Source organism: Rhinolophus hipposideros (genome assembly GCF_964194185.1).
Source record: "Rhinolophus hipposideros genome assembly, chromosome: 20".
NCBI classification, from domain to species: domain Eukaryota; kingdom Metazoa; phylum Chordata; class Mammalia; order Chiroptera; family Rhinolophidae; genus Rhinolophus; species Rhinolophus hipposideros.
Window position 1 is genome coordinate 49,696,319 of NC_138066.1, and position 16,622 is coordinate 49,712,940.

Consider the following 16,622-nt stretch of genomic DNA (forward strand, 5'->3'; position numbering starts at 1 on the left):
TCTAAAAGTTCATTTGCATGTCTGAAGGGGTCAGATGACAGGCTGGGTCTCTATCTCTCCAGGTCATCTCAGCCAGCTGCATGACCCCCTCCCTCCCTCGGGATTTCTCCTCTGGACCCAGCAGGATAGCCAGACTTCTTAGTGGCTATGGGCCCCAAAGAGGGCCAAAAGAGAAATGATCAGCCCAAGTTCAGTGTGGGAGAATTCTACACAGGGGCCTGTGACCTTAGGGCAAAGTGGAGCACTGTAGGAAATAACCATGAGTAAATCTTTGTACTTGTGTATGGATTAAGATAATTTCTAATGAGAAGGAATGAGCTCGGTGGCTTACCACTGATCACGTGATTGATGTGATAATGGGTGGAGCACTCTTACGTCTTAAGAATGATGAGGAAATCGATTTCCTTTTAAACAGTGCTGGAATGTGCCAGTTACTACTATTGGATTGCTTTTATATGTCTCAGAGGCACAGACACCTTCTTTTTTAGAAGAAATAGAATAAATATTAAACGTGTTTAAAATTCAGTTAAGGTTTGTAGCATTAAGGAATCAGGTCTTATACCGATCTGCCCTAATTTTTACCCTAATTTTTAAAATTTCTTTTCCTGGGAAAAGGGGTTTAATTAAAACGTTATTGTGCCTTTACGCAAAAGTAGATAGTGCCGTGTTTCCCTGAAAATAAGACCTAGCTGAACCATCAGCTCTAATGCATCTTTTGGAGCAAAAACTAATATAAGACCCGGTATAATATTATTATATCACATGTACCATATTTTGTATTATATCATATTATATTATATTATATTATATTGTATTATATTATATTATACCGGGTCTTATATTAAAACAAGACGGGGTCTTATATTAATTTTTGCTCCAAGGATGCATTAAAACTGATGGTCCGGCTAGGTCTTATTTTCGGGGAAACACGGTACATACATATTGGTTTTCCACACATGCATTCCTATTCCCTTGGAAAGTTCTTGATAACGATAATGAGCACTTTAGTATTCAGTGTTACAGATTTATGTTAATTATATCCTCTGCCCATCCCGTCTACACAGTGACCGTTTTTTTTTCCTCTTTTATTTTTATTTATTTATTTTTGTCAAATTCAAATTTTTTTTTTTTTGTAAGATTTTATTGGGGAAGGGGAACAGGACTTTATTGGGGAACAGTGTGTACTTCCAGGACTTTTTTCAAGTCAAGTTGTTGTCCTTTCAGTTTTAGTTGTGGAGGGTGCAGCTCAGCTCCAGGTCCAGTTGCCATTGCTAGTTGCAGGGGGTGCAGCCCACCATCCCTTGCGGGACTCAAGGAATTGAACTGGCAACCTTGTGGTTGAGAGCCCACTGGCCCATGTGGAAATCAAACCAGCAGCCTTCAGAGTTAGGAGCATGGAGCTCCAACCACCTGAGCCACCGGGCCGGCCTTCTTTTAGTTTTTTTAGAGTGATATTTTTAACATAGGGATGGCTTTGCTTATTTGAGTTGTATATTTTTATCTGAAATACGTAACAATAACCATCTCATGGCTAATTCTATTTCATCAGTTATGTAGCATAAACATGCTCTATTTGGGAGTAACATTTCAGCCCTAGTGAATTTTGTCTTAATGTGTTTGTCTTATATGTATAAAGCTCAAATCCTATTAAATATAAAGAAAAACTAGGAAAGGGAGAACGTAAATGTTCTGTGCATTTAAATTGCATTTTTTCCCCCGAAAGGTCTGGAATTGACTTTCTTTTCTGGTGTATATGGAACCTGTATTGGCGCTGTAAATAAATTTGGAACAGAAGAGAAGAGCCTCATTGGACTTTCTGGCATTTTTATTGGCATTGGAGAAATTTTAGGTTGGTTTGAAAAAGTTTTTACATGAAATCAATTTGTTATAGTTATAATAGAAATTTTAGTTGTGCTTCACCTCTCTGTCCTTGAATTTCTTTTTTCATGCTTGTTTTTACCTAAATGGGTACGTCTGTGTTTTGTTTTGTTTTTAAAGCACTGTTCTAACAAAACAAATTTATAAAACATTAGCCAAATAACACAGACAAAACCATGACTAGGAAAATACATGGTCTCTCCCAGCGTTTTCTCTAAAATACTCAGGAAAGTGTCTTGGAATCCCTGACTTTCTCGTTTTCTGAATCTGACATCAGCTGGGTGTTCAGGAATCCAGTCCAATTCTGACACTGCCTACCGGGGTTAGCATCTGACGTCACAGGTTCAAGGGTTCAGTCCCACGAGACTGTTCTCACTTCAGATGCCAGTAGGGAGTGCCAGGGGTCCCCAGGCTAGCCGCACTTCTGTCTGACTCGACTATGAATTTGGGGTTTCCCACAAGCACCCCAGAAAAATGCTATACTTACTATTATAGTTTGTTGCAAAGGATACAAATGAACAGCCAGATGAAGAGGTATGGAGGGCAAAGTCTGGAAGGGTTCTGAGCGCAGGACTTCTGTCCCCGTGGAGTCCACGTGTGGCACCATCCCAAACCTGTCGTTTAGTGTTTTAATGGAAGTTTCATCATGTAGGCACAGTTGATTAAATCACTGGCCTTGGCGATTGAACTCAATCTCCAGCCCTTCTCCACTCCCCAGGATTGTGGGGCTGAAAGTTCCAACCCTCTAATCAATTTAGTCCTTTTGGCGACCAGCCCCCATCCTGAGGCTTTCTAGGGTCACCCTCAGCCCCCCTCCAGAATTGCCTCATTAGCATAAACTCTGGTATGGTTGACGTGGACACCTGATTCAAAAAAGATTTATTCGGCACTTGCAGTATATTGGATATTGTGTCGCATATGAGGGGCTTACCAATTCAGCAGATATATATTGTATACCCATTGTGTGAACAAAACAGACCCCGTGCCCACATGGAGCTTTATACTCTTGGGGAAGAACACAGATGATAAAAAGCAGAGGCACCTTAGAGTGTCAGACGGTGGTAAGCCCTGTGGAGGAAGCCACCTGTGGTGTTGTGTTTCCTGCTTTATTGGCATCGCCTGGAACAGTACAAGTGTATAAATATTTGAACCTGTGGAGTACAGTTGTAGTAATTATTTTAATGTCTTTGCTCGTTCTAACGTCTGTGACAATCTAATATAGTTTTTTTTACAACTTTATTGAGATAGAATTCCCATGACGTTTTACAATGTACAATGTACAGTGTACAATACAGGTCAGTGTGGTTTAGTATATTCACAGGGTTGTACAACTATCACCACAATCTAATTTTAGAACATTTTATCACCCTTCCCCAGGCAACTACTAGTGTACTTTCTTTCTCTATGTCTTAGCTTATTCTGGACATTTCATGTAAATGGAATAATACAGTATGTGGTCTCTTGTGTCTGGCTTCTTAGTGTAATGTCTTCAAGGTTATAGCAGTTTTCATTCCTTTTTATTACCAAATATTACTTAATTGCATGGATATACCACATTTTATTCTTCATCATTTGATGGACATTTGGGTTTTGGGCCATTATGACTAATGCCGCTGTGAACATCTGTGTCCAGTTTTTATGCGAACAGATGTTTTCTGTTGGGGAGCTACACACCAAAGACTCGAATTTCTGGGTCCTGTGATAGCTGCGTTTGAGTCATTTTTCTCCTCATGAGAGGTCCTATTTTCCTGTTTCTTTGCCAATACCAGACATTGTGACCTCTATCTTGTTGGTGCCGACGTTTTTGTTTCCTATAAGTATCCTGGAGCTTTGTTCTTGGATGCAGTTCATTTAGTTGGAAACAGTATGATTCTTATGGGTTCTGCTTTTACAACTTATTGGACGGGACCAGAGCAATGCTGACCAGGGCTAAAATTCCTCCCTGCTGAGGGGAGACCTTGCTGTGTCCCCCCAGTGCTATGAACCACAAGATTTCCAGTCTGGCTAGTGGGACCAGGCACTGTTCCCAGCCCAGGGCAGGGCACTAACGTCTCTAACCCTCTCGGACAGCTCTTGCCTGGGTCTCTGCTGATTTACTCATGTTACGTGCTGGTTAGCACTCAGTGAAGATTTAGGGTGACCTTCTGCAGATCTCCGCAATTGTCCCTCTGTGCAGCTTTCCTTTCTGATACCCCGTCCTGGGAACTATCATCACCTTGTATCCCCAGACTCCCAGCTCTGTCTCCCCAGCTCCACATGCCTTCCCTGTCTGTAGCTGCAGCCCGTAGCCTCTCTCCTTAGTCAGTTGGGGGGTGGAGGGAAGCGAGGGAGGTGCTTGTAGGGCTCACCTCACTTGTTTCCTGTCTCTCAGGGATCACTGTCCTTTGTTGCCTGATAGCCTGTGTCTTTAAAACCATTGCTTCATTTTTTTAAAAATTATTATTATTGTTTTTTAGGGCAGGGGGCAAATCCAGTCCCGGTTATTCCATCTTACCTAGAAGTCTGTTCTGATTTTTAAAATGTCTTCTGTTTCAATAGTTATTTTGTGTATTTGTCCTTTCTTGATTAAATTAGCTATTGGTTTGTCCATTGTATTTATTTTTTCAAAGAACCACGATTTTGATTTACTAACTTGATCTTGGGTTTTTCTATTCTCTACTTCATTGATTTTATAGGTGGAAGCCTCTTTGGCCTGCTGAGCAAGAATAATCGTTTTGGTAGAAATCCAGTGGTGCTGTTGGGCATCCTGGTGCATTTTATAGCTTTTTATCTGATATTCCTCAACATGCCTGGGGACGCCCCTATTGCTCCTATTGAGGGAACTGATAGCAGTGCTTACATCCAATCCAGGTATAGTGACCGTCATTTTTCTAGTAATTTAAGGAAGGGTGGAAGATAGGACGGCTAGACATTTAAAATGGAGCAGTTAATCCTTTTCTGAAAGTCTGTTATCTTTATAAGGTCATCTGTCAAGCGTGAATGGAGCCAGAATGAGTTTAAATAGGAATCCATGGAGAATCCCGTTATTTTTGTAATTGTTAGTTTTAACCTTTCTCCCCACTAAATCTTTTCCTTGCTCTAGGAAGGAGCACATAAGTATCTGATTTGCATTTTATAGCTCTGCTGTTTTGAGCAGTGAAATCTCTAGAAGACAGGGCCTAGAGGAGCAACAGTGAAGAACAAGGGGTGATTTGCCAGTTGAGCAGGCCAGCCATCCTTTCACAGCTGATGCTAGAAGTTTGGAGGATATTGTTTTATTGTACTCACATTCGTTATAGCTGCAGACACTTATGTCTCGATCCACATGCTAAGGGCAGCCCTGTCAAAAACACGGTGTCCGCTTCCCAAATAGTTAATAGCCCAGAGTTTGCTAGACTATGACGGGTGAGCGTAAATTCTTCCTTTGTAAGTCCAGTATTTATTCTTGTTTCAAAGTGTTTAAAACTTGAAATTAAAATGCTTTTGTGGGTGAGTTGCTTTTACATTTTAAATGGCTCTAGCAAATATTGTTAATACTCATCCTAAATTAATTTTTACTTTATTCAGCAAAGAAGTTGCCATCTTCTGCAGTTTCTTGTTGGGTCTTGGAGACAGCTGCTTCAATACCCAGCTGCTCAGTATTTTAGGTTTTCTCTATTCTGAAGACAGTGCACCAGCTTTTGCAGTCTTTAAGTTTGTTCAGGTAACCTCCCCTTCAGATTGTGGATCCCTTTTGTTAGTGCTTTCACTTTATTTTCTTAATATTCCTTAAATGAAAGTCAGGGACGTCCTTTAAGAGGATTTGTGATTAGAATTAGGAAACAATGGGTAATGTGATCCTCGCCACACTTTTTTCACGTTTTACATTTAATCCGAGTCTCTACTGCTTAGATTAGAGACTTCTTTCCTTAGATACCGGAATGCGTTCATAGTATAGACAGTTCTCACTATGTATGCACATTATTTTAGTATTTTTCACAAAATACTATGTTAAATAACAGAGGTTGTAGCTTACTTGATTGTTACCAGCTCTCAACAGGAGATTACAGGGCATGTCTGTGAGCTAGCGATACATGAAGTCCCATCTGGATGCACAAAGAGCAGAGAGCACTGCCAGCCGCAGAAAGCCAGGGGTCCGAGGGGGGTGGGGCTAAGGGTGGAGCCTGGGTCACTTGTGTGCATTTTGTGATTTGTTTTCTTTATTCTTAGTCCATTTGTGCAGCCGTGGCATTTTTCTACAGTAACTACCTTCTCCTCCATTGGCAACTCCTGGTCATGGTGATATTTGGGTTTTTTGGAACGGTTTCATTCTTCACTGTGGAGTGGGAATCTGCTGCCATTGTAGCCCGGGGCTCTGACTACCGAAGTATCTGAGGGAGAGGAGGCGTGCCTTTTCAGACAACACAATGAATGACAGTTTGGTTGAAGAAGCCTCCTTTCGTTTTTACAACCCATTGGATGATGGTTAGTAGGGGAAAATCAAGGACCTGAGACTGCTGCCTCTGCCAGAGTTGGTAGTCAAGTTTACAGATATTAGCTGTTTAAGCAAGTGGAATAAGGGAAACTTGTTCTGTCAGTTGTAATTGTTCAAAGATGTCTTTCAATTCGTCTATCTCAAGTTCCTTATTATCATGTTATAGAATGTAAATGTTTTCCTCTCTCTCCTGTTTCTTTGATGTTCTTGCCTCGATTCAAAATCCTGGGCCATCTGTCATATAGGGATTCTTGCTGGATATCGAGTATGTGTTACTATGTAATAATAGGGAGCATATGGCACTCCACATATGTGTCTGGTAATGACATTTCAATAAATCATGAGCTGCTGAAATGGAGTCCTATCTTTGAAAAGATCTGCACTTTATTCCTCTTCAAATATTGTGTTGGATAAGTTTTTGTACGTTGCAGTTAGTTCATAACAAGGACCAGCTAGTTAAGTATTGTAAACTGCGGTAAAAATTGTCTTAAGTCTTAAAAACAGCAATCTGACATTTGTAAATGAACAAAAATACATTAAAAAAACCAAACACATTTACTGGAGGAGGATTTTTGCTAGTAAGTTTCCGAGAAGATGCAATGCAAAAAAAAAAAGAGAGAGAGAGAGATCTGAGATTAGGTGGTAGGCTGTCGTCATGTAGCAGATGCCATTCATTCCACAGACAAGTTGGAATGCCCTGTAACTATTTGGGGACATGTTTACTTGGAAATGTTAACTTTCCTGCATAAGAAGTTGCTTAAATTTTTTTTTAATTGACATATAATTTAGAAACCATAAAAGTCACCATCTTAAAGTATACAACTTAAAGGGTTTTTGTTGTTGTTGTTGTTTTTAGTATATTCCCAAGGTTGTAAAGCTTTCACCATGATCTAATTCCAGAACAATTTCATCACTCCAAAGAGAACAAAGGAACTCCCATACCTGTTAGCAGTCACTCCGCATTCTCTGGCCTGGCACCAGCAACCACGCATCTACTTCTGTGCCTATGGGTTTGCCTGTGCTGGATATTTCATATCAATGGGCTCACTTTCATTTCATATCAGAGCTCACTTTTAAATGCACTTTTTAACTGTATAAAGGAAGAAATTTGTATCAAGGTAAATTTAGCCAAGAGGACAAACAATACCTTGTTTTCCATTGTTTTTTAAAAATCTGCTAGAAATTTAGAAATTTTATAGTTGGCTTACACATCTGAGGAAATACAATAGAGCATGGTTCTCAGACCTGGTGGCAAGGGCAGGGCGTCAGGAAACCCTGGAGTTAGCTAGAATCTTAAAGGAGTTTCATTTGTGGAGACTAAACTCTTTGGTTCCACGCAGTAAAGTTTTGGTTTTCTTTCCTGAAGTTGAGATAAACTCAGTTGGTTTAACTGATCTTATATAAATAATTTGTGAGTGCTCTTTCAGAAATAATACAGATGATTTTATCTCTAAGCACATTATGGTTTACCCAGGCGTATAACTTTTCTACCACGGTATAACAAAGTAGCCCAAAACTTAGCTGCTTGAGATAACAGCACACGTTTATCATCTCACACTTTCTGTGGGTCAGGAATCTGGGCATGGTAGAGCAGGGTCTCCAGCTCAGGGTCCATCACAAGCCTGTGGTCAGGTGTCGGCTGGACTCAATGTGGGGTGGACCCACGTCTCAGCTCACTCATGCAGTTGTTGGCAGGAGCCTGTTCCTCACAGGCTGTTGGACTAAGGGTCTTAGTGGCTCATAGCTGTCCGCTGAAGGCCACGCTCTGGTTCTTGTTCCATGGAGCTGTCTTCAGGACGGCTCACAACGTGGCATCTATCTTCATCAGAGAAAGATGCAAAAAAAGCCAAAGACAGTGCTAGCAAGACAAGTCACAGTCTTATAACTTAGTCTCGGAAGTGAGATGCCATCATTTTTGCTGTATTATCTTTGTTGGATGTGAGTCACTAGTTCCGGCCCACATTCGCGGGAGGGGATCGTGCAGGTGAGAACCAGGAGTCATGGATTCTTGGGACCATCTTACAAGGCTGCTTAACACAGCAGGCTTCCACTGCTTCATATTGAAGTTGAGAACTGGGTCATCCACTCCCGCGTCCCGCATCCTCCCAGGGTCTTGCTCTGTTTGCTCATGATGGATATGCAAAGCTAGGCGCAGAAAGAGTCAAGTAGACTCTTAATGACACTTGAGTACTTCAGTCCAAGGAAGACATCGCCTCTTAGCACCACATGTAGGATTCCTGGTAACTTGTCAATAGGGAAAGAAATGGAGAGAGGTGACTTCCGGGCTGCCTCCCACTGCTATGTGCGATATTATTCTAAGTTCTGGACGAACATTTTTTGTTTTGGGGGGATTTTGTTTTTACTCAGTTTTTATGTTTATAAACAGTGTTAATCTTGGTATACCCTTTAGATGACTGGTAACATTAAGCTCATTTTTTACATTTTTATTATTTGCATTACGTGAAATGTGACAATGAAATAAAGAGTTTAATTTTTATGCTCGTCTTACTGTCAAATAATTTTACCTTTATATTTCTAGTTAAGTAAAAGTCTTAGCTTGGTCTTGTGTGTGTGTAAGTGTGTAATTACCGTATGCTGCTCTTTTACTGAAAAATTCTTGTGGTATATATTGAGATTTGGCTTAGACCTTGAGCAACCTTTATTGAATCACAGATGTTTTCTCTGTGAGTGTGAAGAGCCCCCTAACTGTTCTAGAAAGGACCTTCCAGGAGGCCTTCTATGGTTCAGGGTTCACTGACTTTGGCAGGGCCCTACTTTCCTGGTTAGGAATACATTTGGCAATATCCTTTCCTTAACTCTTGGAGACATTGAATAGCCCTTCGTTATCTTTCAGCTGAGCAAGGAGGTGTCTACTATGGCTAACACTTATCTGCTATGCCTGGATTAACACTTCCGGGGGAGTTGAAGCTCAGTTCCATGAAAGATCACCGAGGAAGCCATTTGGCTTAAACGGTAACTGTCTCAGCAGGGTCTTTCTTTGATTGGTTTTGGGTCTTGGGGACTGTGGCTCTAAAGTGCACCCTAAACATTGGGAATTATCCTGCTTATAGTTACTGTCTCCCTGGTGTTGTATTCTCTCAAAAGCTTTACATTTATGTTTGCAGCCACTAACTGCCAGGCAAATGATCTTCCTAAGACTGGAAAGTCAAAAAGGGAACAAGGAAAGTGACTGACTTAAGGATTATGAACCTGGAACTGTGACCCATGAAGGTCACAGATGTTAAGCAAAACCAAGGATCAGCAGAGCTGCAGAGGGTAGCTGAGAGTGACACTAATGCCTTCACATTTGACGACATTTCTCAGTTAAACTGAGAGTATGAACAAAAGAGGGGAATTGTTAAAGAACCACAGGACCAAAATGGTGTCACTCATGCTAAAAGCCCATGATCCCAAACTGAGATTTCTTACTTGATCTAATTGCAGTTTCAACCTTTCCCAGAAACAATCTTAGTCAACTAGTCAGGAATTTTCTGGTCAGCACCAATGAGGTAATCTGTCATGAGCTCTTTCCATCACCATCCCCATCTGCAAGAGGCAATCTCTGTGATAAAAACCCTCGCCATTCCCTTTCTCCCACCAAAATAAAAGATGTCCTGGTCTAAAAAATTATCCTGTCTTTTGTCAATAGCTCCCTTGCCCCACCCTTCTTCCCATAAAAACCTTCCATTTTTGTACAACCCTTCGGAGCTCCTTTTCTAGTTGCTAGATGGGTTGCTCCCCGATTCATGAATTGCTTAATAAAGCCAATTAGATCTCCAAATTTACTCCGTTGAATTTTTTTTTAAAAGTCCCAGTTCTGTGAACTGAGAAAGATAATTTAAAGAAAAAACTGAGTGCAGTTTTAGAGACATCAAATCCAAAAAGGCTCATTTGAGTGTTTCTTTTTGGCTTCATTTCAATGCATAGGTCTTCTTTTTTCTTTTCTTCCTTAAAATGTTGTCAGATAGTCCTGATTCTTCAATCTTCTTTGTTTATATTCTAAGCCTGTTTGACTTTTTTTTTAATTGGTTGAGTTCTCTCCATTTTACATTTGTAAAGGGATCTTTTGGGATAATTGTTACGTGAACTGAAAGCCGTCTGATGACTCATCCTGTAGACACTGAGGGAACATACTGAGGAAAAAGCAGATGGCATTTTCTCTATTTCTTTTGTGTGGTTATAACCATTGAAACAAATGAGGAGCAAATGTTTTCAGTTGGCATGTTGGGTAAGTCGGCTATCCAGTGGATGATGTCGTCAGAGGGAGCCAGGCGGGGCAGTAGGGCTGGCTCCAGTCCTGCAGGTAGCTGGACCCTTGGCTGCACCTGTGGGCTCCGTCCTGAGGGAAATGAGTTGTTTGGCACCCAGCCCTTGCTTGAGACTGAAGGTGGTCGAGTTGGCAGCAGCAGCACCTTTGACTGAGGAACCGTTTTGGCCTGTCCCATTATGCTGCAGAATAAAGTGCATTGTGTTTGTAATAGTCCGTTTTCTCCCCTGAGAGATCACTACCTTTGTATTCCTTTCTGGATCCGTGTAGTCATTGAAACTAGTGTGGACGATAAAGCGGCCCTATAGTAAATCTGCCAAGTCCAGTGACCGAAAGTAACCTTTGGGATCCCTGCAGGGTGATCCCATGTAAATTCCTAACGGGGCAGGTCATGGTGAGTCACACCCCAGGCGTATAACTTTAGTGAAAGGCTTATCTTTGCCTTAAGCAAACCCTGTTCACTGTTTCTGGTTAACGCACCTTTGAAATGCCTCTTTTTCAGACCCCTTGGAAGCTTAACCACCCTCGAGGGAGCATATAATCTTGTGAACTACCCTGTAGTCCGATCTCTGCCTTGCTTTCTCCCACCTCCATGTAACCTTCCTTCTGTTCCCTCCTTAATTCCAAATGTATAGAAGAAACTGCAAAACTATCATTTTAGGAAGCATTTTTCTCAGTGTGTTGAGATCTTCCAGGTGTGTCATTCTCTTTGGCTCTAATAAACTGATGAAAATTGTCTACAGGTTTGGACGTTCTGATGTCGACACTAGTGAAAGGTGAATAGCCCAATGCAGGACACGATTGTGTGTGTCTCTTCATGTCAAATACTTACTGTGCTTCATGAGCCCCAGTACATTCACAGTGCCGTGCCCCCCAAGGCCCAACTTTCCAAGGCTAAGTTTCTTTGTTTACAGAGTTCACTGATATATACTGAGTGCTTAACTACACCAGGCACTGTTCTAAGCACTTTACACGTATTATAATCCAGGTACCATTATCGTACCCATTGTATACATGCAAAAAGCAAGTAGAAATGGCAATGGGAAAAGGGACAGAGAGGGCCAGTTAAAGACCACGATGGCAGAGCTAGTAAGTGATGGAGCTGAAGTAAAATCTAGACATCTGTTTCAGAACCTAGACAATTAACAGCTGTGCTCCAGCTGTTACCAGTGTCTGGGACGGCAGGATGCCAGGATTGCCAGAGCCAAGACGATATGGAACCAACTTGTTTTCCAATTTCTAGGGGGAGTGTGGTGGGCAGAATAAAGACCCCACCCCCTATGTCCAGGTCCTACCCAGGGGAACCCTAGAATATATTACATGGTAAAAAAATATATTAAGGTTGCAGATGGAATTAGGTTGCTAGTCAGCTGACCTTGAGATGGGGAGAGTATCCTGGATTATTTTGGTGGGCCCAGTGTAATCACAAGGGTCCTTATAAGTGAAAGAAAGAGTCGGCTTCAGGGTCAGAGTTAGAGGGATACAGTGGGACATTCAACCTGCTGTTGCTGGCTGTGAAGATAGAGGAAGGGGCCATGAGACAGGGAATATGGGAGCCTCTAGAAGTTGGAAAAGGAAAGGTAAGGAAACATATTGTCTCCTAGAGCGCCCAGGAGGAACAGAGCCCTTCCGACATCTTGATTTTAGCCTAGTGAGATCCATGTTGGACTTCAAACCTCGAGAACAGTAAGATAATAGATTTGTGTTGTTTTAAGCCACCAAGTTTGTGGTAATTTGCTACAGCAGACCTAGAAAACGAATACAGGGAGAGAGAAATTTTTAAAAATCCTGCTTCTTTCATGATGCCTGACAACCAATAGAAGATGAGGGATGTTGAAATTGTAATGAAATGTCAGAAATGTCACCATTCTGAATGTCACCATTCAGAAAATGGTGGTGGATCCTAATTTCCTACCCTATGAACCCCAAACTTTTTAGCCTGGCATCCAGCCACTTTGAAAACCTGGTCCCACCTTGCTCCGCTGCAAAAACCACCTCTGCTCCGCTAAACATACCCCTTTCTTTCTCTAGTTAAGCTTCTTTTGGTTCTGCCTCATGAATACCTTCTACCTCCTCCAGCATCTTTGTCCATAGAGATTTCTTTTTGGAATGACGTATCTTTCCCCTTCCTTCCATCCAAATCCCATTCATCCTTCCGGGCCTGGCTCAAGTGCCACCTCCTTGTGAAGCCCCTTTATGTCTCTGTCCACAATAGGCCTTTGCTTTAATGAAGCTCCTGGGCGGTATCATGTCATGTTTTGTGTAGTGTCCTCTTTCCAGGTGCATTTTTCTTGTTCTCACAACTAGAGTAACTCCTGGGGGGAAAGACCATAGTTTTATACACCTCTGTGTTGACCAGTGTGATGCTCATTTTGCCCTCAACACTTCCACACTAAATGTGGGGACTTTTCCCCACACCAGCCAATTCTCTGACACCCGCTGGGTGCCCAACCGTTCAATTCAATCCTGACACTAACCCCCGGAGTTAGATTCCACAGGTCTCAGGACTCGGTCCCACATGCCCACACTCTCTTCAGATGCCTGTGACAAAGCCGGCCACCCATGCTTCTGACCGACCTAGCTCTAAAGTTGGGGATAAGGGTGGTTTCCACACCCGCCTCCTCAGGCTCGATAATTTGCTGGAATAACTCACAGAGCTGAGAAAAATAGTTTATTTACTATTACTGGTTTATTACGAAGGCTACAACTCAGCAACAGCCAAATGGCAGAGATGCCCGGGGCAAAGTATGGGATGGGTGGTGCGTGGCATTTCCATGCCCTCTCCTGGCACATCACCCTCCTAGCACCCTCATGTGTTCACCAGCCCAGATGCTCAACGTTCAAGAGTTTTTGTAGAATTCTGTCTCCAGCTCCCCCGCTTCCAGGAGTCCAGGGGATGTGGCTGAAAGTTCCAACCCTCTAATCTCTTGGTCTTTCTGCTGATCAGCTCCATTCTGAGGCCATCTAGGGGCCCCATCCTAATTATCTTCATTAGCATAAACGGGTGTACTCAAAGGGGCTCATGTGAATAACAAATGACACTCCTATTACTCAGAAAATTCCAGGGGTTTTAGAAGCTCTGTGCTTGGAACCAGGGACAAAGACCAAATATTATTATATTACAACTAGTATAGGTCTGACCTTCAAGATAAGTAGTTAGCGACTGATTAGCTAGTGCTCTATTATGATTTTGAAAATATGGAAACATAACAGGTTCAGACTGGCAGCTCTGAAATCGTAAGGTGTAGACATGGAAGGAACCTCAGAGAATATTTAAAACTTAGGACGCAGTTATGAACACACAGGTGTTTATAGCTCTGAATGAGAGCACAGAATCACACCTGTGTCCTAACCCTCGGTGCAACCTTATTTCCACCCCAACCTCTAATCGGATGCATCATGATTTCTCGTTTGCCTTCTTGCTGATCCAGTCACTCTGGTAGCGTTAAGTTTTGTTGTTTGCTCTTTTACCAAATAATCTGGAAAAGGGTTTTCTCAGAGTCAGAGAACGGGAGCGGTGTCTTTAAAGGAGATAAAAAGTCCAAAAGCTGGCCTAAGTGTCCAGTGAGAAATCACTTTCCCTGGCACAGGGAAGGAAGAATTGCCTTGAATTGTCACTTATGAAGTTCTCGCCAATGAAACTGCCTTCTCCTTTGTGCTGTGGCCTCTGAATTGGCTGGGCCATTCGTCGGTGGGTAATAACCGATTCTCCACGGATTGTTGCTGCTAGTCATTTTTTTTTTTAAAGGAAGAAAATCACACACACAATAACCTGTTTGAAAAAGCCCCTTGGTGGTACATAATTCGTTGTTTTCTTTCTGCAGAACCATGTGTGCAGGAGGTAGCGTCTATGCATTTTTCTTAGTGCTACATAACTAATCGGAGCAGTGAAATAACCTGAGATGTGTTTCTGTGTTTTGGTGCAGGTCTACAGGCTTAGAATTTCCTATATTTGTACCTCTATAAACACCATACCCACTGCAAATGTATGAAAAAGTGTGGGATGTGGTCACCCTGCATTGATCAGTGAGACAGGTTTGAATTTATAGGTAAGTAAGAACAAATAATGCAACTTCCAATGTGAAATACATTCCATATTAATGAAATTTGATCTCAAAAGGAGAAGAATTAAATCACTCAAGTGAAATGAACCAATTCCTAGAAAGATGCTGAAACTGACTCAGGAAGAAATAGGAAATCTGAAAAGACCTGTCCCAAATAAATTTAATTAGTAATTAAAAATCTTTCCACAGGGGCCAGCCTGGTGGCTCAGGTGGTTAGAGCTCCATGCTCCTAATTCTGAAGGCTGCCGGTTCGATTCCCACATGGGCCAATGGGCTCTCAACTACAAGGTTGCCAGTTCAATTCCTTGAGTCCCGCATGGGCAGCGCCCCCTGCAACTAAGATTGAATATGGCACCTTGAGCTGAGCTGCTGCTGAGCTCCCGGATGGCTCAGTTGGTCGGAGTGTGTCCTCTCAACCACAAGGTTGCCGGTTCGACTCCCACAAGGGATGGCGGGCTGCGCCCCCTGCAACTAGCAACGGCAACTGGACCTGGCGCTGAGCTGCGCCCTCCACAACTAGCACTGAAAGAACAACTTGAAGCTGAACGACACCCTCCACAACTAAGATTGAAAGGACAACAACTTGACTTGGAAAAAAGTCCTGGCAGTACACACTGTTCCCCAACAAAGTCCTGTTCCCCTTCCCCAATAAAAATCTTTAAAAAAAAAAAAAAATCTTTCCACAAAGAAGATTCCAGGCCCAGGTGGCTTCACTCGTGAATTTTATCAAATATTTAAAGAAGAAATAATCGTTATCCTCCACAATTTCTTTCAGAAAATCACGGAGAAGGGAAATGCTTTCCAACTCATCCCACAAGGCCAGTATGATCCTGATACAAATCCAATGGCGTCATAGAAAAGAAACTATAGTCGAATATCCCTCATGAACATAGAGGCCACAACGTTAGGAAACTTAATCCAGATAAGACAAACATTTACAAAGGATGGTTCACCGTGACCCAGTGGAGTTTATCCCAGGAGTGCAAGATTAGTTTAACATCCAAATATCAATTAATAAATTATGTCGTTTTCCTGTACCAGTAATCCTCTAACACCAACTGGGTGTCCTCAAGTCAATTCAATTCCAACTCTTCATTACCCAGAGTTAGCATAGACCCGTAAGTCGAAGCTCAGTCCCACAAGACAGCCCCCACTTCAGATTCCACCCGCAAGTCTTGGCTGTCCCCAAGACTCCCACACTTCTGCCTGGCTGACCGCAAATTCAGGGATTCCCATAACTCAGGTTTGATAATTCTCTGGAACAACTCACAGAATTAGAAAAATGCTCTTGCAGTTTTATTATAAAGGAACAACTCAGAAACAGCTAGATGGAAGAGATGTATAGGGCAAGGTGAGGTAGGGGGCACAGAGCGTCCCTGCCCTCTCTGGGAACACCCCCCTCCCTGCACAGCAGTGTGTTCACCAACCAGAAAGCTCCCTGAACCCTGTTCAAGAGTTTTTCTCAAGACTTTGTTACTTAGACAGGATTGATTAAATCATTGACATTGATGATTAGCTCAATTTCCAGCTCCTCTCCTCCTGGAGGTGGGGGATGTGAAGCTGAAGTTTCAGTTGTCTAATCACGTGGTTGGTTCCCTTGGCAACCAGCCCCCATGTTGAAGCTATCTAAGGGCCCACCAAGAGTCACCTCATCAGCATAAATTCAGGTATGGTCCAAAGGGGCTTGTTATGAATAGTAAACGGCACTTCCAGTACTCAGGAAATTCCAAGGGTTTTAAGAGTTCTGTGCCAGGAACTGGGGACAAAGACCAACTATATATTTCTTATTATACTACAGTAATACACCATCTTAATAGAATAAAGGACAAAAACTACATGATCACTCAACATTGTAGAAAATTTTTGTCAAAATCCAACACCATTCATGATTAAAAACAAACAAAAGATAAATACCGCTCATTAAAGTAGAAATAGAGAACTTTTACAACCTAATAGTGCA

General features: G+C 42.1%; 1 protein-coding gene across 10 annotated transcripts in view; it reads left to right on the forward strand.

Annotated features, from left to right (window-relative positions):
• MFSD11 (major facilitator superfamily domain containing 11) overlaps nucleotides 1–15,346 on the forward strand; it is a 29,412-nt gene extending 14,066 nt beyond the window's left edge. For 3 of the 10 annotated variants that reach the window (XM_081029317.1, XM_081029316.1, XM_081029315.1), the window contains exons 11-14: nucleotides 1,724–1,849; nucleotides 4,554–4,728; nucleotides 5,425–5,560; nucleotides 6,067–6,869. In XM_081029317.1, coding sequence (XP_080885443.1) covers nucleotides 1,724–1,849; nucleotides 4,554–4,728; nucleotides 5,425–5,560; nucleotides 6,067–6,231 — 602 coding nt within the window. In that variant the 3' untranslated portion in view covers nucleotides 6,232–6,869. Of the gene's footprint in view, nucleotides 1–1,723; nucleotides 1,850–4,553; nucleotides 4,729–5,424; nucleotides 5,561–6,066; nucleotides 6,870–7,231; nucleotides 8,828–9,185; nucleotides 9,305–9,456; nucleotides 9,954–11,100; nucleotides 11,337–14,524; nucleotides 14,648–14,851 lie in introns of those variants that run through there. The other 7 variants (XR_013992002.1, XR_013992003.1, XR_013992005.1 and 4 more) reach the window with 7 other exon arrangements.
• Nucleotides 15,347–16,622: the final 1,276 nt, after the last annotated feature.